Source organism: Oncorhynchus kisutch, linkage group LG12 (assembly GCF_002021735.2).
Source record: "Oncorhynchus kisutch isolate 150728-3 linkage group LG12, Okis_V2, whole genome shotgun sequence".
Taxonomy (NCBI): Eukaryota; Metazoa; Chordata; class Actinopteri; order Salmoniformes; family Salmonidae; genus Oncorhynchus; species Oncorhynchus kisutch.
Genome location: NC_034185.2, coordinates 1,693,918 through 1,720,007, shown reverse-complemented (window position 1 = coordinate 1,720,007; position 26,090 = coordinate 1,693,918). Strand labels below are relative to the sequence as shown.

The 26,090-nt window shown below is 48.8% G+C and overlaps 1 protein-coding gene across 3 annotated transcripts in view; it reads left to right on the top strand.

Moving 5' to 3' along the window:
- phip (PHIP subunit of CUL4-Ring ligase complex) overlaps positions 1–26,090 on the top strand; it is a 135,513-nt gene that overhangs the window by 13,053 nt on the left and 96,370 nt on the right. For 2 of the 3 annotated variants that reach the window (XM_031836720.1, XM_031836719.1), the window contains exons 5-8: positions 273–423; positions 5,624–5,722; positions 9,729–9,889; positions 19,978–20,073. In XM_031836720.1, the coding sequence (XP_031692580.1) occupies positions 273–423; positions 5,624–5,722; positions 9,729–9,889; positions 19,978–20,073 (507 nt within the window). Of the gene's footprint in view, positions 1–272; positions 424–452; positions 620–5,623; positions 5,723–9,728; positions 9,890–19,977; positions 20,074–26,090 lie in introns of those variants that run through there. The other variant, XM_031836722.1, reaches the window with a different exon arrangement.

The following is a 26,090-nucleotide window of genomic DNA, read 5'->3' as shown; positions in this document are numbered from 1 at the left end:
CAGCAGATCTGCTCTGTGTGTGTGTCTGTGTGTGTGTCTAATTGGGCAGCAGAGCGGCTCGGTGTGTGTGTGTGCTGTCTGAAAAGTAGGCCAGGCATTTTAAGAAGATATCTTGGCTATGTACATATGTAATTGTACTGAATGTATTTGTACTGAATGTAATTATATGGAGAATAGGGAATACTCTAGTCATACTGACCTTACTGTTGTAATGGCTGGTCAGCTTTTAACCGTAACCTGAATGATTTGTGTGTGTGTGTGTGTGTGTGCAGGTGAAGCTGTATGGCCACATCAGTCCGGACCACCTGCTGCAGGTGTGCCAGAGGGTGTGTCCTCTTCTGGAGGAGGTGGTTCCTGCCAGCGTCCCCGGGATCCACAGTCTGCTGGGGGCAGGGCGACAGAGCCTGCTACGCACCAATAAGAGTCAGTACTGTAATCACATGACATGTTAGCCTGCTACGCACCAATAAGAGTCAGTACTGTAATCACATGACATGTTAGCCTGCTACGCACCAATAAGAGTCAGTACTGTAATCACATGACATGTTAGCCTGCTACGCACCAATAAGAGTCAGTACTGTAATCACATGACATGTTAGCCTGCTACGCACCAATAAGAGTCAGTACTGTAATCACATGACATGTTAGCCTGCTACACACCAATAAGAGTCAGTACTGTAATCACATGACATGTTAGCCTGCTACACACCAATAAGAGTCAGTACTGAAATCACATGACATGTTAGCCTGAGTTGTTAGGACAGCCTAATGGTCGCCTGAAGTCGTCAGGACGTTGTGTCATGGTCCCCTGGAGGATTTGTCTATTTCCCGGCTAGTCCCGGGGACGTCCCCGAGGACATTTTTGGGATATTTCTTGGGACGTTGTGTCATGGGCAGCAGATCTGCTCAGTTTGTCCAGGGGACGTCACCTGATGGTCACAAATAAACTCAGCCCTCCCCCAAAATATATAAAATGTTCTACCTAGGGCACATGGTCCATCAAGGCCCTGATTGGTGAACCACTGAAATGTTTCCTTCTGCAAATATTCCCAGATTTTCATAAAACAGCCACACGTGGTCTCACATTTGTGCATCAGCAAATTTTGCTCAAGGCAAAAGAGAAGGCAATAGCCTGCTGGGTACATATATAGTCTACTGGGTACATATATAGCCTGCCAGGTACATATATAGCCTGCTAGGTACATATATAGCCTGCTGGGTAGATATATAGCCTATTGGGTACATATATAGCCTGCCAGGTACATATATAGCCTACAGGGTACAGATATAGCCCACAGGGTACATATATAGCCTATGGGGTACATATATAGCCTACTGGGTACATATATAGCCTGCTGGGTACATATATAGCCTGCTAGGTACATATATAGCCTGGTAGGTACATATATAGCCTACTGGGTACATATATAGCCTGGAAGGTACATATATAGCATACTGGGTACATATACAGCCAGCTGGGTACATATATAGCCTGCTAGGTACATATACATCCTACTGGGTACATATATAGCCTGCCAGGTACATATATAGCCTACTGGTTACATATATAGCCTGCTAGGTACATATATAGCCTGGCAGGTACATATAAAGCCTACTGGGTACACATATAGCCTGCTAGGTACATATATAGCCTACTGGGTACATATACAGCCGGCTGGGTACATATTTAGCCTGCTGGGTACATGTATATAGCCTGCTAGGTACATATATAGCCTACTGGGTACATATTTAGCCTGCTGGGTACATGTATATAGCCTACTGGGTACATATATAGTTTGCTAGGTACTAGAGGTCGACCGATTAATCTGAATGGCCGATTAATTAGGGCAGATTTCAAGTGTTCATAACAATCAGACACCGGTTTGGCCGTTTTTTAAAAATTTTTACACCTTTATTTAATCTTTATTTAACTCGGCAAGTCAGTTAAAAACACATTCTTATTTTCAATGACGGGTTAACTGCCTTGTTCAGGGGCAGAACGACAGATATTCACCTTGTCAGCTCGGGGGATTCTGTCTTGCAACATTCCAGTTAACTAGTCCAACGCTCTAACCACCTGCCTCTCATTGCACTTCACGAGGAGACTGCCTGTTACGCGAATGCAGTAAGCCAAAGTAAGTTGCTAGCTACCATTAAACTTATCTTATAAAAAACAATCAATCAATAATCAATCATAATCACTAGTTAACTACACATGGTTGATGATATTACTAGTTTATCTAGCGTGTCCTGCGTTGCATATAATCGATGAGGTGCGTATCATTGCTCCAATGTGAACCTAACCATAAACACCAATGCCTTTCTTAAAATCAATACACAGAAGTATTTATTTTTAAACCTGCATATTTAGCTAAAAGAAATCTAGGTTAGCAGGCAATATTAACCAGGTGAAATTGTGTCACTTCTCTTGCGTTCATTGCAAGCAGAGTCCGTGTATATGCAACAGTTTGGGCCACCTAATTTGCCAGAATTTTACTTAATTATGACATAACATTGAAGGTTGTACAATATATCAGGAAAATTTAGACTTATGGATGCCACCCGTTAGATAAAATACCGAACGGTTCCGTATTTCACTGAAAGAATAAACATCTTGTTTTCGAGATGATAGTTTCCAGATTCGATCATATTAATGACCAAAGGCTCATATTTCTGTGTGTTATTATGTTATAATTAAGTCTATGATTTGATAGAGCAGTCTGACTGAGCGATGGTAGGCAGCACCAGGATCGTAAGCATTCATTCAAACAGCACTTTCGTGCGTTTTGCCAGCAGCTCTTCGTTGTGTGTCAAGCATTGCGCTGTTTATGACTTCAAGCCTATCAACTCCCGAGATGAGGCTGGTGTAACCGATGTGAAATGGCTAGCTAGTTAGCGGGGTGCACGCTAATAGCGTTTCAAACGTCATTCGCTCTGAGACTTGGAGTGGTTGTTCCCCTTGCTCTGCATGGGTAATGCTGCTTCGAGGGTGGCTGTTGTCGATGTGTTCCTGGTTCGAGCCCAGGGAGGAGCGAGGAGAGGTACGGAAGCTATACTGTTACACTGGCAATACTAAAGTGCCTATGAGAACATCCAATAGTCAAAGGTATACGAAATACAAATGGTATAGAGAGAAATAGTCCTATAATTCCTATAATAACTACAACCTAAAACCTCTTACCTGGGAATATTGAAGACTCATGTTAAAAGGAACCACCAGCTTTCATATGTTCTCATGTTCTGAGCAAGGAACTTAAATGTTAGCTTTCTTACATAGCACATATTGCACTTTTACTTTCTTCTCCAACACTTTGTTTTTGCATTATTTAAACCTGAACAAGGCAGTTAACCCACTGTTCCTATGCCATCATTGAAAATAAGAATGTGTTCTTAACGGACTTGCCTAGTTAAATAAAGGTGTTAAAAATCGGTGCACATAAATACCGATTTCAGATTGTTTTGAAAACCTGAAAATCGGCCCTAATTAATCGGCCTTTCCGATTAATCGGCCGACCTCTACCGTAGTCTGGCTTTTTATGGCGGTCTTGGAGCAGTGACTTCTTCCTTGCTGAGCAACCTTTCAGGTTATGTCGATATTGGACTTGTTTTACTGCGGATATACATACAGTGCCTTGCGAAATTATTCGGCCCCCTTGAACTTTGCGACCTTTTGCCACATTTCAGGCTTCAAACATAAAGATATAAAACTGTATTTTTTTGTGCAGAATCAACAACAAGTGGGACACAATCATGAAGTGGAACGACATTTATTGGATATTTCAAACTTTTTTAACAAATCAAAAACTGAAAAATTGGGCGTGCAAAATTATTCAGCCCCCTTAAGTTAATACTTTGTAGTGCCACCTTTTGCTGCGATTACAGCTGTAAGTCGCTTGGGGTATGTCTCTATCAGTTTTGCACATTGAGAGACTGACATTTTTTCCCATTCCTCCTTGCAAAACAGCTCGAGTTCAGTGAGGTTGGATGGAGAGCATTTGTGAACAGCAGTTTTCAGTTCTTTCCAAGATTCTCGATTGGATTCAGGTCTGGACTTTGACTTGGCCATTCTAACACCTGGATATGTTTATTTTTGAACAATTCCATTGTAGATTTTGCTTTATGTTTTGGATCATTGTCTTGTTGGAAGACAAATCTCCGTCCCAGTCTCAGGTCTTTTGCAGACTCCATCAGGTTTTCTTCCAGAATGGTCCTGTATTTGGCTCCATCCATCTTCCCATCAATTTTAACCATCTTCCCTGTCCCTGCTGAAGAAAAGCAGGCCCAAACCATGATGCTGCCACCACCATGTTTGACAGTGGGGATGGTGTGTTCAGGGTGATGAGCTGTGTTGCTTTTACGCCAAACATAACGTTTTGCATTGTGGCCAAAAAGTTCAATTTTGGTTTCATCTGACCAGAGCACCTTCTTCCACATGTTTGGTGTGTCTCCCAGGTGGCTTGTGGCAAACTTTAAACTACACTTTTTATGGATATCTTTAAGAAATGGCTTTCTTCTTGCCACTCTTCCATAAAGGCCAGCTTTGTGCAATATACGACTGATTGTTGTCCTATGGACAGAGTCTCCCACCTCAGCTGTAGATCTCTGCAGTTCATCCAGAGTGATCATGGGCCTCTTGGCTGCATCTCTGATCAGTCTTCTCCTTGTATGAGCTGAAAGTTTAGAGGGACGGCCAGGTCTTGGTAGATTTGCAGTCGTCTGATACTCCTTCCATTTCAATATTATCGCTTGCACAGTGCTCCTTGGGATGTTTAAAGCTTGGGAAATCTTTTTGTATCCAAATCCGGCTTTAAACTTCTTCACAACAGTATCTCGGACCTGCCTGGTGTGTTCCTTGTTCTTCATGATGCTCTCTGCGCTTTTAACGGACCTCTGAGACTATCATAGTGCAGGTGCATTTATACGGAGACTTGATTACACACAGGTGGATTGTATTTATCATCATTAGTCATTTAGGTCAACATTGGATCATTCAGAGATCGTCACTGAACTTCTGGAGAGAGTTTGCTGCACTGAAAGTAAAGGGGCTGAATAATTTTGCACGCCCAATTTTTTGTTAAAAAAGTTTGAAATATCCAATAAATGTCGTTCCACTTCATGATTGTGTCCCACTTGTTGTTGATTCTTCACAAAGAAATACAGTTTTATATCTTTATGTTTGAAGCCTGAAATGTGGCAAAAGGTCGCAAAGTTCATACTTTCGCAAGGCACTGTACTTAAAAAATTGCAGACCTCCACAAGTCTGGTTCATCCTTGGGAGCAATTTCCAAATGCCTGAAGGTACCACGTTCATCTGTACAAACAATAGTACGCAAGTATAAACCCCATGGGACCACGCAGCCGTACCATTGTTCTGCTTTAACCTTTGATCTATTTTTAGCTGTCCCCCCCCCCCCAAAAAAACCCATTTGTTTTCAATGTGTGTATGTTTAATGTGTCTTTTTGTGTGTGTTTAAGATGTTTGTGTGTGTGTATATATATATTTAACATGTGTTTCTTTTGGTGTTAACATGTGTGTGTGTGTGTGTGTGTGTGTGTGTGTGTGTGTGGAGCACATTTGTTTGAGTGTGTGTGTTTAACGTGTGTGTGTGTTTTGTTCCTGCAGGCTGTAAGCATGTGGTGTGGAAGGGTTTGGCCCTGGCAGCACTGCACTGTGGTAGGCCCCCTGAGCCGCCAGTCATCTATGGGAGCCCGCCCAGCATCGGTAGGTAGCCTATGACTGGTTAAATGTTGTGTAATGTAGTTGATTGTATATGTTACTTCAGTCTGTATGTTCTTTTGGGGAGAATAACAGAATAGAACATAGCCTACATATAATTCCATGTATATTGAACACACTTCCAGTCACTGTCAAGGCTACAGAGTCTCTGGTCTCCATTAAGACCCAGCGAAAGGTCAAGGCTGCAGAGTCTCTGGTCTCCATTAAGACCGAGCTAAAGGTCAGAGTCTCTGTTCTCCATTAAGACCCAGCTAAAGGTCAGAGTCTCTGGTCTCCATTAAGACCCAGCTAAAGGTCAGAGTCTCTGGTCTCCATTGAGACCCAGCTAAAGGTCAGAGTCTCTGGTCTCCATGAAGACCCAGCTAAAGGTCAGAGTCTCTGGTCTCCATTAAGACCCAGCTAAAGGTCAGAGTCTCTGGTCTCCATTGAGACCCAGCTAAAGGTCAAGGCTACAGAGTCTCTGGTCTCCATTGAGACCCAGCTAAAGGTCAGGGCTGCAGAGTCTCTGGTCTCCATGAAGACCCAGCTAAAGGTCAGAGTCTCTGGTCTCCATGAAGACCCAGCTAAAGGTCAGAGTCTCTGGTCTCCATTGAGACCCAGCTAAAGGTCAGAGTCTCTGGTCTCCATTGAGACCCAGCTAAAGGTCAAGGCTGCAGAGTCTCTGGTCTCCATTGAGACCCAGCTAAAGGTCAGAGTCTCTGGTCTCCATTGAGACCCAGCTAAAGGTCAAGGCTGCAGAGTCTCTGGTCTCCATTGAGACCCAGCTAAAGGTCAGAGTCTCTGGTCTCCATTAAGACCCAGCTAAAGGTCAGAGTCTCTGGTCTCCATTGAGACCCAGCTAAAGGTCAGAGTCTCTGGTCTCCATTGAGACCCAGCTAAAGGGCGAGGCTACAGAGTCTCTGGTCTCCATTAAGCCCCAGCTAAAGGTCAGAGTCTCTGGTCTCCATTGAGACCCAGCCAAAGGTCAAGGCTACAGAGTATCTGGTCTCCATTGAGACCCAGCTAAAGGTCAAGGCTACAGAGTCTCTGGTCTCCATTGAGACCCAGCTAAAGGTCAAGGCTACAGAGTCTCTGGTCTCCATTGAGACCCAGCTAAAGGTCAAGGCTACAGAGTCTCTGGTCTCCATTGAGACCCAGCTAAAGGTCAGAGTCCCTGGTCTCCATTGAGACCCAGCTAAAGGTCAGAGTCCCTGGTCTCCATTGAGACCCAGTTAAAGGTCAGAGTCCCTGGTCTCCATTGAGACCCAGCTAAAGGTCAGAGTCTCTGGTCTCCATTGAGATCCAGCTAAATGTCAAGGCTGCAGAGTCTCTGGTCTCCATTGAGACCCAGCTAAAGGTCAGAGTCTCTGGTCTCCATTAAGACCCAGCTAAAGGTCAGAGTCTCTGGTCTCCATTAAGACCCAGCTAAAGGTCAGAGTCTCTGGTCTCCATTGAGACCCAGCTAAAGGTCAGATTCTCTGGTCTCCATTAAGACCCAGCTAAAGGTCAGAGTCTCTGGTCTCCATGAAGACCCAGCTAAAGGTCAGAGTCTCTGGTCTCCATTGAGACCCAGCTAAAGGTCATTGAGACCCAGCTAAAGGTCAAGGCTGCAGAGTCTCTGGTCTTCATTGAGACCCAGCTAAAGGTCAGAGTCTCTGGTCTCCATTGAGACCCAGCTAAAGGTCAAGGCTGCAGAGTCTCTGGTCTCCATTGAGACCCAGCTAAAGGTCAGAGTCTCTGGTCTCCATTAAGACCCAGCTAAAGGTCAGAGTCTCTGGTCTCCATTGAGACCCAGCTAAAGGTCAGAGTCTCTGGTCTCCATTGAGACCCAGCTAAAGGGCGAGGCTACAGAGTCTCTGGTCTCCATTAAGACCCAGCTAAAGGTCAGAGTCTCTGGTCTCCATTGAGACCCAGCTAAAGGTCAAGGCTACAGAGTCTCTGGTCTCCATTGAGACCCAGCCAAAGGTCAAGGCTACAGAGTATCTGGTCTCCATTGAGACCCAGCTAAAGGTCAAGGCTACAGAGTCTCTGGTCTCCATTGAGACCCAGCTAAAGGTCAAGGCTACAGAGTCTCTGGTCTCCATTGAGACCCAGCTAAAGGTCAAGGCTACAGAGTCTCTGGTCTCCATTGAGACCCAGCTAAAGGTCAGAGTCCCTGGTCTCCATTGAGACCCAGCTAAAGGTCAGAGTCCCTGGTCTCCATGAAGACCCAGCTAAAGGTCAGAGTCTCTGGTCTCCATTGAGACCCAGCTAAAGGTCAGAGTCTCTCGTCTCCATTGAAACCCAGCTAAAGGTCAGAGTCTCTGGTCTCCATGAAGACCCAGCTAAAGGTCAGAGTCTCTGGTCTCCATGAAGACCCAGCTAAAGGTCAGAGTCTCTGGTCTCCATGAAGACCCAGCTAAAGGTCAGAGTCTCTGGTCTCCATGAAGACCCAGCTAAAGGTCAGAGTCTCTGGTCTCCATGAAGACCCAGCTAAAGGTCAGAGTCTCTGGTCTCCATGACGACCCAGCTAAAGGTCAGAGTCTCTGGTCTCCATGAAGACCCAGCTAAAGGTCAGAGTCTCTGGTCTCCATGAAGACCCAGCTAAAGGTCAGAGTCTCTGGTCTCCATTGAGACCCAGCTAAAGGTCAGAGTCTCCGGTCTCCATTAAGACCAGCTAAAGGTCAGAGTCTCTGGTCTCCATGAAAACCCAGCTAAAGGTCAGAGTATCTGGTCTCCATGAAGACCCAGCTAAAGGCTGCAGAGTCTCTGGTCTCCATGAAGACCCAGCTAAAGGTCAGAGTCTCTGGTCTCCATTGAGACCCAGCTAAAGGTCAAGGCTACAGAGTATCTGGTCTCCATTGAGACCCAGCTAAAGGTCAAGGCTACAGAGTCTCTGGTCTCCATTGAGACCCAGCTAAAGGTCAAGGCTACAGAGTCTCTGGTCTCCATTGAGACCCAGCTAAAGGTCAAGGCTACAGAGTCTCTGGTCTCCATTGAGACCCAGCTAAAGGTCAGAGTCCCTGGTCTCCATTGAGACCCAGCTAAAGGTCAGAGTCCCTGGTCTCCATGAAGACCCAGCTAAAGGTCAGAGTCTCTGGTCTCCATTGAGACCCAGCTAAAGGTCAGAGTCTCTCGTCTCCATTGAAACCCAGCTAAAGGTCAGAGTCTCTGGTCTCCATGAAGACCCAGCTAAAGGTCAGAGTCTCTGGTCTCCATGAAGACCCAGCTAAAGGTCAGAGTCTCTGGTCTCCATGAAGACCCAGCTAAAGGTCAGAGTCTCTGGTCTCCATGAAGACCCAGCTAAAGGTCAGAGTCTCTGGTCTCCATGAAGACCCAGCTAAAGGTCAGAGTCTCTGGTCTCCATGACGACCCAGCTAAAGGTCAGAGTCTCTGGTCTCCATGAAGACCCAGCTAAAGGTCAGAGTCTCTGTTCTCCATGAAGACCCAGCTAAAGGTCAGAGTCTCTGGTCTCCATGAAGACCCAGCTAAAGGTCAGAGTCTCTGGTCTCCATGAAGACCCAGCTAAAGGTCAGAGTCTCTGTTCTCCATGAAGACCCAGCTAAAGGTCAGAGTCTCTGGTCTCCATGAAGACCCAGCTAAAGGTCAGAGTCTCTGGTCTCCATGAAGACCCAGCTAAAGGTCAGAGTCTCTGGTCTCCATGAAGACCCAGCTAAAGGTCAGAGTCTCTGGTCTCCATGAAGACCCAGCTAAAGGTCAGAGTCTCTGGTCTCCATGAAGACCCAGCTAAAGGTCAGAGTCTCTGGTCTCCATGAAGACCCAGCTAAAGGTCAGAGTCTCTGGTCTCCATGAAGACCCAGCTAAAGGTCAAGGCTGCAGAGTTTCTGTTAATTCAGTTCTCCTGACTTTCTTCTTCTTCTTCCATAACAAAATTATTATAATTTAAGTCAACCAGTTAATGACATTAGTATGGTATTATGCTGGAACGAACAACTTTGTGTGTCTGTGTGTGTGTGTGTGTGTGTGGTGCTGGTGTGTGTGTGTACACAATCTTTGCGGTGTGTGCGTGTAGTGGAGACAGGTCACGGCCGTCGTCTGATTGGTTCGTACCGACTGGGTCAGCTTCTCCCCACTGCTGTCTACTCACACATGAAGATGCACAAGAGGATTCTGGGACATCTGTCCTCTGTCTACTGCGTCACCTTCGACCGCACTGGACGGCGCATCTTCACCGTAAGAACAGAGTGTGTTTAGGCTGCTGAACCGTCAGAACAGAGTTTGTTTAGGCTGCTGACCCTGTGTGACTCCTAGAGTGTGGTGTTTTAGGAGGAAGGTTTATGATGTATGTGGTGAGGTCACATGATGACATCTGAAATCTTGACCCCATGTTGACCCTGTGCTGGGTGGGATCGCTATGGTAACTGTATTGTTGGTCTAAAGCTCAGTGCTTGTATGAATATGTTGTAACTGTTTTACTACAACTATGTGGTGACTGTGGTGGTGACTGTGTGGTGGTGACTGTGTGGTGGTGACTGTGGTTGTGACTGTGTGGTGGTGACTGTGTGGTGGTGACTGTGTGGTGGTGACTGTGTGGTGGTGACTGTGTGGTTGTGACTGTGTGGTGGTGACTGTGGTTGTGACTGTGTGGTGGTGACTGTGTGGTGGTGACTGTGTGGTTGTGACTGTGGTTGTGACTGTGTGGTGGTGACTGTGGTTGTGACTGTGTGGTGGTGACTGTGTGGTTGTGACTGTGTGGTGGTGACTGTGTGGTGGTGACTGTGTGGTTGTGACTGTGGTTGTGACTGTGTGGTGGTGACTGTGGTTGTGACTGTGTGGTGGTGACTGTGTGGTGGTGACTGTGGTTGTGACTGTGTGGTTGTGACTGTGTGGTTGTGACTGTGTGGTTGTGACTGTGGTTGTGACTGTGTGGTGGTGACTGTGTGGTTGTGACTGTGTGGTGGTGACTGTGTGGTGGTGACTGTGTGGTGGTGACTGTGGTTGTGACTGTGTGGTGGTGACTGTGTGGTGGTGACTGTGTGGTTGTGACTGTGTGGTGGTGACTGTGGTTGTGACTGTGTGGTGGTGACTGTGTGGTGGTGACTGTGGTTGTGACTGTGGTTGTGACTGTGTGGTGGTGACTGTGTGGTTGTGACTGTGTGGTGGTGACTGTGTGGTGGTGACTGTGGTTGTGACTGTGTGGTGGTGACTGTGTGGTGGTGACTGTGTGGTGGTGACTGTGTGGTGGTGACTGTGGTTGTGACTGTGTGGTTGTGACTGTGTGGTGGTGACTGTGGTTGTGACTGTGTGGTGGTGACTGTGTGGTGGTGACTGTGTGGTGGTGACTGTGGTTGTGACTGTGGTTGTGACTGTGTGGTGGTGACTGTGTGGTTGTGACTGTGTGGTGGTGACTGTGTGGTGGTGACTGTGGTTGTGACTGTGTGGTGGTGACTGTGTGGTGGTGACTGTGTGGTGGTGACTGTGTGGTGGTGACTGTGTGGTGGTGACTGTGTGGTGGTGACTGTGTGGTGGTGACTGTGGTTGTGACTGTGTGGTGGTGACTGGTTGTGACTGTGTGGTGGTGACTGTGGTTGTGACTGTGTGGTGGTGACTGTGTGGTGGTGACTGTGGTTGTGACTGTGTGGTGGTGACTGTGTGGTGGTGACTGTGGTTGTGACTGTGTGGTGGTGACTGTGTGGTTGTGACTGTGTGGTGGTGACTGTGTGGTGGTGACTGTGTGGTGGTGACTGTGGTTGTGACTGTGTGGTGGTGACTGTGTGGTGGTGACTGTGTGGTGGTGACTGTGTGGTGGTGACTGTGTGGTGGTGACTGTGTGGTGGTGACTGTGTGGTGGTGACTGTTTGGTGGTGACTGTGTGGTGGTGACTGTGTGGTGGTGACTGTGGTTGTGACTGTGTGGTTGTGACTGTGGTTGTGACTGTGTGGTTGTGACTGTGTGGTGGTGACTGTGGTTGTGACTGTGTGGTTGTGACTGTGTGGTGGTGACTGTGGTTGTGACTGTGTGGTGGTGACTGTGGTTGTGACTGTGGTTGTGACTGTGTGGTGGTGACTGTGGTTGTGACTGTGTGGTGGTGACTGTGGTTGTGACTGTGTGGTGGTGACTGTGGTTGTGACTGTGTGGTTGTGACTGTGTGGTTTGACTGGTTGTGACTGTGTGGTGGTGACTGTGGTTGTGACTGTGTGGTTGTGACTGTGTGGTGGTGACTGTGGTTGTGACTGTGTGGTGGTGACTGTGGTTGTGACTGTGTGGTGGTGACTGTGGTTGTGACTGTGTGGTGGTGACTGTGGTTGTGACTGTGTGGTTGTGACTGTGTGGTTTTGACTGGTTGTGACTGTGTGGTGGTGACTGTGGTTGTGACTGTGTGGTTGTGACTGTGTGGTTGTGACTGTGTGGTGGTGACTGTGGTTGTGACTGTGTGGTGGTGACTGTGGTTGTGACTGTGTGGTTGTGACTGTGTGGTGGTGACTGTTTGGTGGTGACTGTGGTTGTGACTGTGTGGTTGTGACTGTGGTTGTGACTGTGTGGTGGTGACTGTGGTTGTGACTGTGTGGTTGTGACTGTGTGGTGGTGACTGTGGTTGTGACTGTGTGGTTGTGACTGTTTGGTGGTGACTGTGGTTGTGACTGTGTGGTTGTGACTGTGTGGTGGTGACTGTGGTTGTGACTGTGTGGTGGTGACTGTGGTTGTGACTGTGTGGTGGTGACTGTGGTTGTGACTGTGTGGTTGTGACTGTGTGGTGGTGACTGGTTGTGACTGTTTGGTGGTGACTGTGGTTGTGACTGTGTGGTTGTGACTGTGTGGCGGTGACTGTGGTTGTGACTGTTTGGTGGTGACTGTGGTTGTGACTGTGAGGCGGTGACTGTGGTTGTGACTGTGTGGCGGTGACTGTGGTTGTGACTGTTTGTGAATGTGTGGTGGTGACTGTGGTTGTGACTGTGTGGTGGTGACTGTGGTTGTGACTGTGTGGCGGTGTCTGTGGTTGTGACTGTGTGGTGGTGACTGTGGTTGTGACTGTGGTTGTGACTGTTTGGTGGTGACTGTGGTTGTGACTGGTTGTGACTGTGTGGTGGTGACTGTGTGGCGGTGACTGTGGTTGTAACTGTGTGGTGGTGACTGTGGTTGTGACTGTGGTTGTGACTGTTTGTGAATGTGTGGTGGTGACTGTGGTTGTGACTGTGGTTGTGACTGTGTGGTGGTGACTGTGGTTGTGACTGTGTGGTGGTGACTGGTTGTGACTGTGTGGTGGTGACTGTGGTTGTGACTGTGTGGTTGTGACTGTGTGGTGGTGACTGTGGTTATGACTGTGTGGTGGTGACTGTGGTTGTGACTGTGTGGTTGTGACTGTGTGGTGGTGACTGGTTGTGACTGTGTGGTGGTGACTGTGGTTGTGACTGTGGTGGTGACTGTGGTTGTGACTGTGTGGCGGTGACTGTGGTTGTGACTGTTTGGTGGTGACTGTGGTTGTGACTGTGAGGCAGTGACTGTGGTTGTGACTGTGTGGCGGTGACTGTGGTTGTGACTGTTTGTGAATGTGTGGTGGTGACTGTGGTTGTGACTGTGTGGTGGTGACTGTGGTTGTGACTGTGTGGCGGTGTCTGTGGTTGTGACTGTGTGGTGGTGACTGTGGTTGTGACTGTGTGGCAGTGACTGTGGTTGTGACTGTTTGGTGGTGACTGTTTGTGAATGTGTGGTGGTGACTGTGGTTGTGACTGTGGTTGTGAGTGTGTGGTGGTGACTGTGGTTGTGACTGTGGTGGTGACTGTTTGGTGGTGACTGTGGTTGTGACTGTGTGGTGGTGACTGTGGTTGTGACTGTTTGTGAATGTGTGGTGGTGACTGTGGTTGTGACTGTGTGGCGGTGACTGTGATTGTGGCTGTGTGGTGGGGACTGTTTTTTTGGTGGTGACTGTGTGGCGGTGACTGTGGTTGTGACTGTTTGGTGGTGACTGTGGTTGTGACTGTGAGGCGGTGACTGTGGTTGTGACTGTGTGGCGGTGACTGTGGTTGTGACTGTGGTTGTGACTGTTTTTGAATGTGTGGTGGTGACTGTGGTTGTGACTGTGTGGCGGTGTCTGTGGTTGTGACTGTGTGGTGGTGACTGTGGTTGTGACTGTGTGGCAGTGACTGTGGTTGTGACTGTTTGGTGGTGACTGTGGTTGTGACTGTGGTTGTGACTGTGTGGTGGTGACTGTGTGGCAGTGACTGTGGTTGTAACTGTGTGGTGGTGACTGTGGTTGTGACTGTGGTTGTGACTGTGTGGTGGTGACTGGTTGTGACTGTGTGGTGGTGACTGTGGTTGTGACTGTGTGGTGGTGACTGTGTGGTGGTGACTGTGGTTGTGACTGTGTGGTGGTGACTGTGTGGTGGTGACTGTGGTTGTGACTGTGTGGTGGTGACTGTGTGGTTGTGACTGTGTGGTGGTGACTGTGTGGTGGTGACTGTGTGGTGGTGACTGTGGTTGTGACTGTGTGGTGGTGACTGTGTGGTGGTGACTGTGTGGTGGTGACTGTGTGGTGGTGACTGTGTGGTGGTGACTGTGTGGTGGTGACTGTGTGGTGGTGACTGTTTGGTGGTGACTGTGTGGTGGTGACTGTGTGGTGGTGACTGTGGTTGTGACTGTGTGGTTGTGACTGTGGTTGTGACTGTGTGGTTGTGACTGTGTGGTGGTGACTGTGGTTGTGACTGTGTGGTTGTGACTGTGTGGTGGTGACTGTGGTTGTGACTGTGTGGTGGTGACTGTGGTTGTGACTGTGGTTGTGACTGTGTGGTGGTGACTGTGGTTGTGACTGTGTGGTGGTGACTGTGGTTGTGACTGTGTGGTGGTGACTGTGGTTGTGACTGTGTGGTTGTGACTGTGTGGTTTTGACTGGTTGTGACTGTGTGGTGGTGACTGTGGTTGTGACTGTGTGGTTGTGACTGTGTGGTGGTGACTGTGGTTGTGACTGTGTGGTGGTGACTGTGGTTGTGACTGTGTGGTGGTGACTGTGGTTGTGACTGTGTGGTGGTGACTGTGGTTGTGACTGTGTGGTTGTGACTGTGTGGTTTTGACTGGTTGTGACTGTGTGGTGGTGACTGTGGTTGTGACTGTGTGGTTGTGACTGTGTGGTTGTGACTGTGTGGTGGTGACTGTGGTTGTGACTGTGTGGTGGTGACTGTGGTTGTGACTGTGTGGTTGTGACTGTGTGGTGGTGACTGTTTGGTGGTGACTGTGGTTGTGACTGTGTGGTTGTGACTGTGGTTGTGACTGTGTGGTGGTGACTGTGGTTGTGACTGTGTGGTTGTGACTGTGTGGTGGTGACTGTGGTTGTGACTGTGTGGTTGTGACTGTTTGGTGGTGACTGTGGTTGTGACTGTGTGGTTGTGACTGTGTGGTGGTGACTGTGGTTGTGACTGTGTGGTGGTGACTGTGGTTGTGACTGTGTGGTGGTGACTGTGGTTGTGACTGTGTGGTTGTGACTGTGTGGTGGTGACTGGTTGTGACTGTTTGGTGGTGACTGTGGTTGTGACTGTGTGGTTGTGACTGTGTGGCGGTGACTGTGGTTGTGACTGTTTGGTGGTGACTGTGGTTGTGACTGTGAGGCGGTGACTGTGGTTGTGACTGTGTGGCGGTGACTGTGGTTGTGACTGTTTGTGAATGTGTGGTGGTGACTGTGGTTGTGACTGTGTGGTGGTGACTGTGGTTGTGACTGTGTGGCGGTGTCTGTGGTTGTGACTGTGTGGTGGTGACTGTGGTTGTGACTGTGGTTGTGACTGTTTGGTGGTGACTGTGGTTGTGACTGGTTGTGACTGTGTGGTGGTGACTGTGTGGCGGTGACTGTGGTTGTAACTGTGTGGTGGTGACTGTGGTTGTGACTGTGGTTGTGACTGTTTGTGAATGTGTGGTGGTGACTGTGGTTGTGACTGTGGTTGTGACTGTGTGGTGGTGACTGTGGTTGTGACTGTGTGGTGGTGACTGGTTGTGACTGTGTGGTGGTGACTGTGGTTGTGACTGTGTGGTTGTGACTGTGTGGTGGTGACTGTGGTTATGACTGTGTGGTGGTGACTGTGGTTGTGACTGTGTGGTTGTGACTGTGTGGTGGTGACTGGTTGTGACTGTGTGGTGGTGACTGTGGTTGTGACTGTGGTGGTGACTGTGGTTGTGACTGTGTGGCGGTGACTGTGGTTGTGACTGTTTGGTGGTGACTGTGGTTGTGACTGTGAGGCAGTGACTGTGGTTGTGACTGTGTGGCGGTGACTGTGGTTGTGACTGTTTGTGAATGTGTGGTGGTGACTGTGGTTGTGACTGTGTGGTGGTGACTGTGGTTGTGACTGTGTGGCGGTGTCTGTGGTTGTGACTGTGTGGTGGTGACTGTGGTTGTGACTGTGTGGCAGTGACTGTGGTTGTGACTGTTTGGTGGTGACTGTTTGTGAATGTGTGGTGGTGACTGTGGTTGTGACTGTGGTTGTGAGTGTGTGGTGGTGACTGTGGTTGTGACTGTGGTGGTGACTGTTTGGTGGTGACTGTGGTTGTGACTGTGTGGTGGTGACTGTGGTTGTGACTGTTTGTGAATGTGTGGTGGTGACTGTGGTTGTGACTGTGTGGCGGTGACTGTGATTGTGGCTGTGTGGTGGGGACTGTTTTTTTGGTGGTGACTGTGTGGCGGTGACTGTGGTTGTGACTGTTTGGTGGTGACTGTGGTTGTGACTGTGAGGCGGTGACTGTGGTTGTGACTGTGTGGCGGTGACTGTGGTTGTGACTGTGGTTGTGACTGTTTTTGAATGTGTGGTGGTGACTGTGGTTGTGACTGTGTGGCGGTGTCTGTGGTTGTGACTGTGTGGTGGTGACTGTGGTTGTGACTGTGTGGCAGTGACTGTGGTTGTGACTGTTTGGTGGTGACTGTGGTTGTGACTGTGGTTGTGACTGTGTGGTGGTGACTGTGTGGCAGTGACTGTGGTTGTAACTGTGTGGTGGTGACTGTGGTTGTGACTGTGGTTGTGACTGTTTGTGAATGTGTGGTGGTGACTGTGGTTGTGACTGTGTGGTGGTGACTGTGGTTGTGACTGTGTGGTGGTGACTGTGGTTGTGACTGTTTGTGAATGTGTGGTGGTGACTGTGGTTTTGACTGGTGGTGTGTGTTTGGGGGTGACCGTGGTTGTGACTGTGTGGTGGTGACTGTGGTTGTGACTGTTTGTGAATGTGTGGTGGTGACTGTGGTTGTGACTGTGGTGGTGACTGTTTGGTGGTGACTGTGGTTGTGACTGTGTGGTGGTGACTGTGGTTGTGACTGTTTGTGAATGTGTGGTGGTGACTGGTTGTGACTGTTTGTGAATGTGTGGTGGTGACTGTGGTTGTGACTGTGTGGTGGTGACTGTGATTGTGGCTGTGTGGTGGGGACTGTTTGTTTGGTGGTGACTGTGTGGCGGTGACTGTGTGGTGGGGACTGTTTGGCGGTGACTGTGTGGCGGTGACTGTTTTGGCGGTGGCTGTGTGGTGGTCATGACCGTCTGGTGTTGACTGTGGTGGTGGTGACTGCGTGGTGACTTTTGTGGTGGTGACTGTGTGGTGGGTGACCTTGTTTGGTGGTGACTGACTGACTGATAGTTATAGACTGGCTGACTGACTGATTGTCCAGTTATAGACTGACTGACTGACTGATTTTCAGTTGTAGACTGGCTGACTGACTGATTGTTCAGTTATAGACTGGCTGACTGACTAATTGTTCAGTTATAGACTGGCTGACTGACTGGTTGTCCAGTTATAGACTGGCTGACTGAGTGACTGACTGGTTGTCCAGTTATAGACTGGCTGACTGACTGATTCTTCAGTTTTAGACTGGCTGACTGACTGACTGATTGTCCAGTTATAGACTGACTGACTGACTGTGTGGCGGTGACTGTGTGGCGGTGACTGTTTGGCGGTGGCTGTGTGGTGGTCGTGACCGTCTGGTGTTGACTGTGGTGGTGGTGACTGCGTGGTGACTTTTGTGGTGGTGACTGTGTGGTGGGTGACTTTGTTTGGTGGTGACTGACTGACTGATAGTTATAGACTGGCTGACTGACTGATTGTCCAGTTATAGACTGACTGACTGACTGATTGTTCAGTTGTAGACTGGCTGACTGACTGATTGTTCAGTTGTAGACTGGCTGACTGACTGATTGTTCAGTTATAGACTGGCTGACTGACTGATTGTTCAGTTATAGACTGGCTGACTGACTGGTTGTCCAGTTATAGACTGGCTGACTGACTGACTGACTGGTTGTCCAGTTATAGACTGGCTGACTGACTGATTGTTCAGTTTTAGACTGGCTGACTGACTGACTGACTGACTGATTGTCCAGTTATAGACTGACTGACTGACTGGTTGTCCAGTTATAGACTGGCTGACTGACTGATTATTCAGTTATAGACTGACTGACTGACTGACTGGTTGTCCAGTTATAGACTTGCTGACTGACTGATTATTCAGTTGTAGACTGTCTGACTGACTGACTGGTTGTCCAGTTATAGACTGACTGACTGGTTGTCCACTTATAGACTGGCTGACTGACTGACTGATTGTCCAGTTATAGACTGACTGATTGTCCAGTTATATACTGACTGACTGGTTGTTCAGTTATAGACTGACTGACTGACTGATTGTCCAGTTATAGACTGGTCAACTGACTGGTTGTCCAGTTATAGACTGGCCGACTCAGTGGTTGTCCAGTTATAGACTGGCCGACTGAGTGGTTGTCCAGTTATAGACTGGCTGACTGACTGACTGACTGGTTGTCCAGTTATAGACTGGCCGACTGACTGGTTGTTCAGTTATAGACTGACTGACTGGTTGTCCAGTTATAGACTGACTGATTGTCCAATTGTAGACTGACTGACTGACTGGTTGTCCAGTTATAGACTGGCTGACTGACTGGTTGTCCAGTTATAGACTGACTGACTGGTTGTCCAGTTATAGACTGACTAACTGATTGTCCAGCTATAGACTAGCTTTAATTTAGATGTGATTGATCACCCCAACTTTTGTAGTGGTGACTGTGTGGTGGGTGACTTTGTTTGGTGGTGACTGACTGACTGATAGTTATAGACTGGCTGACTGACTGATTGTCCAGTTATGGACTGACTGACTGACTGATTGTTCAGTTGTAGACTGGCTGACTGACTGATTGTTCAGTTGTAGACTGGCTGACTGACTGATTGTTCAGTTATAGACTGGCTGACTGACTGATTGTTCAGTTATAGACTGGCTGACTGACTGGTTGTCCAGTTATAGACTGGCTGACTGACTGGTTGTCCAGTTATAGACTGGCTGACTGACTGATTGTTCAGTTTTAGACTGGCTGACTGACTGACTGATTGTCCAGTTATAGACTGACTGACTGACTGGTTGTCCAGTTATAGACTGACTGACTGGTTGTCCACTTATAGACTGACTGACTGATTGTCAAGTTATAGACTGACTGATTGTCCAGTTATAGACTGACTGGTTGTTCAGTTATAGACTGACTGACTGATTGTCCAGTTATAGACTGGCCAACTGACTGGTTGTCCAGTTATAGACTGGCCGACTCAGTGGTTGTCCAGTTATAGACTGGCCGACTGAGTGGTTGTCCAGTTATAGACTGGCTGACTGACTGGTTCTTCAGTTATAGACTGGCTGACTGACTGACTGACTGGTTGTCCATTTATAGACTGGCCGACTGACTGGTTGTTCAGTTATAGACTGACTGACTGACTGGTTGTCCAGTTATAGACTGACTGATTGTCCAATTGTAGACTGACTGACTGACTGGTTGTCCAGTTATAGACTGGCTGACTGACTGACTGATTGTCCAGTTATAGACTGGCTGACTGAATGGTTGTCCAGTTATAGACTGACTGACTGGTTGTCCAGTTATTGACTGACTGATTGTCCAGTTATTGACTGGCTGACTGACTGGTTGTTCACTTATAGACTGACTGACTGGTTGTCCAGTTATAGACTGACTGATTGTCCAATTGTAGACTGACTGACTGGTTGTCCAGTTATTGACTGACTGACTGACTGGTTGTCCAGTTATAGACTGACTGACTGGTTGTCCAGTTATAGACTGACTGACTGATTGTCCAGCTATAGACTAGCTTTGATTTAGATGTGATTGATCAATGACTGAATGTATAATATTGTTTGTAATATTGATTGATTTTAATTGGTGTCTCGGGCTTCATATTATTGATAATAATGTCTATTAATACATGTTGGATATAACAATGACCATGCTGATTGGTGTGTTGTGTGAGTGATCAGGGATCATAGTGATTCATTGTTGTGTGTATGTGTGTGTGTCTAGGGTTCAGATGACTGCCTGGTGAAGATTTGGGGGACGGACGAGGGCCGTCTACTGGCAACGCTGAGAGGACACGCTGCTGAGATCTCCGACATGGCCGTGAGTTAACACGCACACACACACATTTTGGATTTGCCATTAAAACATTATAAGAAAAAATCATAAAATTCCCTGCCAATTCACAATGCAGAATAATGTATGTATGACCGCTAGGGACGGACCGCTAGGGACTGATCGCTACGGACTGATCGCTACGGACTGATCGCTACTGACAAACCTCTAGGGACGGACCACACCACTAGGGACAGAACGCTAGCGATGGACCGCTCCCCTAGGAACGGACCGCTGGGGATGGACTGCTAGGGATGGACCACACCACTAGGAACGGACCACTGGGGATGGACCGCCAGGGATGGACCGCTCCCCTAGGATTGGAACACTAAGGATGGACCGCTCCCCTAGGAACGGACCGCTGGGGATGGACCGCTAGGGATGGACCGCTAGGGATGGACCGCTCCCCTAGGAACGGACCAATGGGGATGGACCGCTAGGGATGGGCCGCTCCCCTAGGAACGGACCAATGGGGGTGGACCACTAGGGATGGACCGCTCCCCTAGGAACGGACCGCTCCCCTAGGAACGGACCGCTCCCCTAGGAACGGACCGCTGGGGATGGACCGCTAGGGATAGACCGCTAGGGATGGACCGCCCCCTAGGAACGGACCACTGGGGATGGACCGCTCCCCTAGGAACGGACCAATGGGGATGGACCGCTAGGGATGGACCGCTCCCCTAGGAACGGACCAATGGAGATGGACCGCTCCCCTAGGAACGGACTGCTAAGGATGGACCGCTCCCCTAGGAACGGACCGCTAGGGATGGACCGCTCCCCTAGGAACGGACTGCTAAGGATGGACCGCTCCCCTAGGAACGGACCGCTAGGGATGGACCGCTCTCCTAGGAACGGACCGCTGGGGATGGACCGCTGGGGATGGACCGCTCCCCTAGGAACGGACCGCTAGGGATGGACCGCTCCCATAGGAACGGACCACTAGGGATGGACCGCTCTCCTAGGAACGGACCGCTGGGGATGGACCGCTGGGGATGGACCGCTCCCCTAGTAACGGACCGCTAGGGATGGACCGCTCCCCTAGGAACGGACTGCTAAGGATGGACCGCTCCCCTAGGAACGGATCGCTGGGGATGGACTGCTAGGGCTGGACCGCTCCCCTAGGAACGGACCGCTAGGGATGGACCGCTCCCCTAGGAACGGACTGCTAAGGATGGACCGCTCCCATAGGAACGGACCGCTAGGGATGGACCGCTCCCCTAGGAATGGACCGCTAGGGATGGACCGCTCCCCTAGGAACGGACCGCTGGGGATGGACCGCTCCCCTAGGAACGGACTGCTAGGGATGGACCACTCCCCTAGGAACGGACCACTAGGGATGGACCGCTCCCCTAGGAACGGACCGCTGGGGATGGACCGCTGGGGATGGACCGCTCCCCTAGAAACAGACCGCTGGGGATGGACCGCTAGGGATGGACTGCTCCCCTAGGAACGGACCGCTAGGGATGGACCGCTCCCCTTGGAACGGACTGCTAAGGATGGACCGCTCCCCTAGGAACGGACTGCTAAGGATGGACCGCTCCCCTAGGAACGGACTGCTAAGGATGGACCTATCAGTATAGTCAGGTCAGCCACCAGACAGACAGTCAGAACCGTGCACTAGGTCCTGTTGCACAAACTACAAAAAGTTCTGGGACACTGTCCATGGAGAATAAGAACACCTCCTCCCAGCTGCCCATTGCACTGAGGCTAGGAAACACTGTCACCACCGATAAATCTGCGATAATTAAGAATTTCAAGAAGCATTTTTCTACGACTGTCCATGCTTTCCACCTGGCTACCCCTACCCCGGTCAACAGCCCTGCTCCCCCCACAGCAACTTCCCCAAGCCTCCCCATTTCTCCTTCACCCAAATCCAGGTAGCTGATGTTCTGAAAGAGCTGCAAAATCGGGACCCCTACAAATCAACCGGGCTAGACAATCTGGACCCTCTCTTTCTAAAATTATTTGCCGAAATTGTTGCAACCCCTATTACTAGCCTTTTCAACCTCTCTTTTATATTGTCTGAGATCCCCAAAGATTGGAAAGCTGCCGCGAGCATCCCCCTCTTCAAAGGGGGAGACACTCTAGACCCAAACTGCTACAGACCTATATCTATCCTAAGTGAACAAAAAGATCACTGACCATGACGATTCCCACCATATCTTCTCCGCTATGCAATCTGGTTTCAGAGCTGGTCATGGGTGCACCTCAGCCACGCTCAAGGTACTAAACGATATCATAACCGCCATCGATAAAAGGCAATACTGTGCAGCTGTATTCATCGACCTGGCCAAGGCTTTCGACTCTGTCAATCACCACATTCTTATCAGCAGACTCAACAGCCTTGGTTTCTCAAATGATTTCCTCGTCTAGTTCACCAACTACTTCTCAGATAGAGTTCAGTGTGTCAAATCGGAGGGCCTGTTGTCCGGACCTCTGGCAGTCTCTATGGGGGCGCCACAGGGTTCAATCCTCGGACCGACTCTTTTCTCTGTATATATCAATGATGTTGCTCTTGCTGCTGGTGATTCTCTGATCCACCTCTACGCAGACAAATCAAAATCAAATCAAATGTATTTATATAGCCCTTCGTACATCAGCTGATATCTCAAAGTGCTGTACAGAAACCCAGCCTAAAACCCCAAACAGCAAGCAATGCAGGTATAGAGGCACGGTGGCTAGGAAAAACTCCCTAGAAAGGCCAAAACCTAGGAAGAAACCTAGAGAGGAACCAGGCTATGTGGGGTGGCCAGTCCTCTTCTGGCTGTGTCGGGTGGAGATTATAACAGAACATGGCCAAGATGTTCAAATGTTCATAAATTACCAGCATGGTCCAATAATAATAAGGCAGAACAGTTGAAACTGGAGCAGCAGCACGGCCAGGTGGACTGGAGACAGCAAGGAGTCATCATGTCAGGTAGTCCTTAGGTATGGTCCTAGAGCTCAGGTCCTCCGAGAGAGAGAAAGAAAGAGAGAAAGAGAGAATTAGAGAGAGCACACTTAAATTCACACAGGACACTGAATAGGACAGGAGAAGTACTACAGACCCTAGCCCCCCGACACATCAACTACTGCAGCATAAATACTGGAGGCTGAGACAGGAGGGGTCAGGAGACACTGTGGCCCCATCCGAGGACACCCCCGGACAGGGCCAAACAGGAAGGGTATAACCCCACCCACTTTGCCAAAGCACAGCCCCCACACCACTAGAGGGATATCTTCAACCACCAACTTACCATCCTGAGACAAGGCTGAGTATAGCCCACAAACATCTCCGCCACGGCACAACCCAAGGGGGGGGGGGGGTGCCAACCCAGACAGGAAGATAACATCAGTGACTCATCAGACGACACCATTCTGAATACTTCTGGCCCTTCTTTGGACACAGTGTTATCTAACCTCCAGACGAGCTTCAATGCCATACAACTCTCCTTCCATGGCCTCCAACTGCTCTTAAATGCAAGTAAAACTAAGCGCATGCTCTTCAACCTATGGCTGCCCACACCTGCCCGCCCGTCCAGCATCACTACTCTGGACGGTTCTGACTTAGAATATGTGTTCAACTATAAATACCTAGGTGTCTGGTTAGACTGTAAACTCTCCTTCCAGACTCACATTAAGCATCTCCAATCCACAATTAAATCTAGAATTGGCTTCCTATTTCGCAACAAAGCATCCTTCACTCATGCTGCCAAACATACCCTCGTAAAACTGACCATCCTACCGATCCTCGACTTTGGTGATGTCATCTATAAAATAGTCTCCAACTCTACTCAACAAACTGGATGCAGTCTATCACAGTGCCATCCGTTTTGTCACTAAAGCCCCATATACTACCCACCACTGCGACCTGTATGCTCTCGTTGGCTGGCCCTCGCTTCATATTCGTCGCCAGACCCACTGGCTCCAGGTCATCTATAAGTCTTTGCAATGTAAAGCCCCGCCTTATGTCAGCTCACTGGTCACCATAGCAACACCCACCTGTAGCACGCTCTCCAGCAGGTATATCTCACTGGCCATCCCCAAAACCAATTTTTACTTTGGCTGCCTTTCCTTCCTGTTCTCTGCTGCCAGTAACTGGAACGAACTGCAAAAATCTCTAAAGCTGGAGACTCATATCTCCCTCACTAACTTTAAACATCATCTGTCAGAGAAGCTCACAGAACACTGCACCTGTACATAGCCCATCTGAAAATAGCCCATTCAACCACCTCATCCCCATACTGTTATTTATTTTGCTCCTTTGGACCCCAGTATCTCTACTTGCACATTCATCTTCTGCACATGCTACCATTCCAGTGTTTAATTGCTATATCGTAATTACTTCACCACTATGGCCTATTTATTGCCTTACCTCCCTTATCTCACCTCAGTTGCACATGCTGTATATAGACTTTTCTATTGTTTTATTGACTGTATGTTTGTTTATTCCAAGTATAACTTTGTGTTGTTGTTTGTGTCGACACTGCTTTGCTTTATCTTGGCCAGGTCACAGTTGTAAATGAGAACTTGTTATCAACTAGCCTACCTGGTTAAATAAAGGTGAAATAAAAAAATAAAAAATGTCTATCTATCAGTATAGTCAGGACAGTCACCAGACAGACAGACAGACAGAACTGTGCACTAGGTCTATCTATCAGTATAGACAGGTCAGCCACCAGACAGACAGACAGAACCGTGCACTAGGTCTATCTATCAGTATAGGCAGGTCAGCCACCAGACAGAACCGTGCACTAGGTCTATCTATCAGTATAGGCAGGTCAGCCACCAGACAGACAGAACCATGCACTAGGTCTATCTATCAGTATAGGCAGGTCAGCCACCAGACAGACAGAACCATGCACTAGGTCTATCTATCAGTATAGGCAGGTCAGCCACCAGACAGACAGAACCATGCACTAGGTCTATCTATCAGTATAGGCAGGTCAGCCACCAGACAGACAGACAGACAGACAGACAGACAGACAGACAGACAGACAGACAGACAGACAGACAGACAGACAGACAGACAGACAGACAGAACCATGCACTAGGTCTATCTATCAGTATAGGCAGGTCAGCCACCAGACAGACAGACAGACAGACAGACAGACAGACAGACAGACAGACAGACAGACAGACAGACAGACAGACAGAACCATGCACTAGGTCTATCTATCAGTATAGGCAGGTCAGCCACCAGACAGACAGACAGACAGACAGACAGACAGACAGACAGACAGACAGACAGCCACCAGACAGACAGAACCATGCACTAGGTCTATCTATCAGTATAGGCAGGTCAGCCACCAGACAGAACCATGCACTAGGTCTATCTATCAGTATAGGCAGGTCAGCCACCAGACAGAACCGTGCACTAGGTCTATCTATCAGTATAGGCAGGTCAGCCACCAGACAGACAGAACCATGCACTAGGTCTATCTATCAGTATAGGCAGGTCAGCCACCAGACAGACAGCCACCAGACAGACAGAACCATGCACTAGGTCTATCTATCAGTATAGGCAGGTCAGCCACCAGACAGACGTATAGGCAGGTCAGCCACCAGACAGACAGCCACCAGACAGACAGAACCATGCACTAGGTCTATCTATCAGTATAGGCAGGTCAGCCACCAGACAGACAGCCACCAGACAGACAGAACCATGCACTAGGTCTATCTATCAGCAATCAAAAGCTGTATCTCACAAGTAAATGGTGTATTTCGCAATTTTGTGTCTTGCAATGTCACACACAGCTCTCTGTTGCCCCATATGAGATAAGACCTTTAAACAGGTCAACATTCACAAGGCCGCAGGGCGGGACGGATTACCAGGACGTGTACTCTGAGCATTCACTGACCAACTGGCAAGTGTCTTCACTGACATGTTCAACCTCTCCCTGACAGAGTCTGTAATACCAACATGTTTCAAGCAGACCACCATAGTGCCTGTGTACAAGAACACAAAGGAAACCTGCTTAAATGACTACCGACCCGTAGCACTCACGTCTGTAGCTATGAAGTGC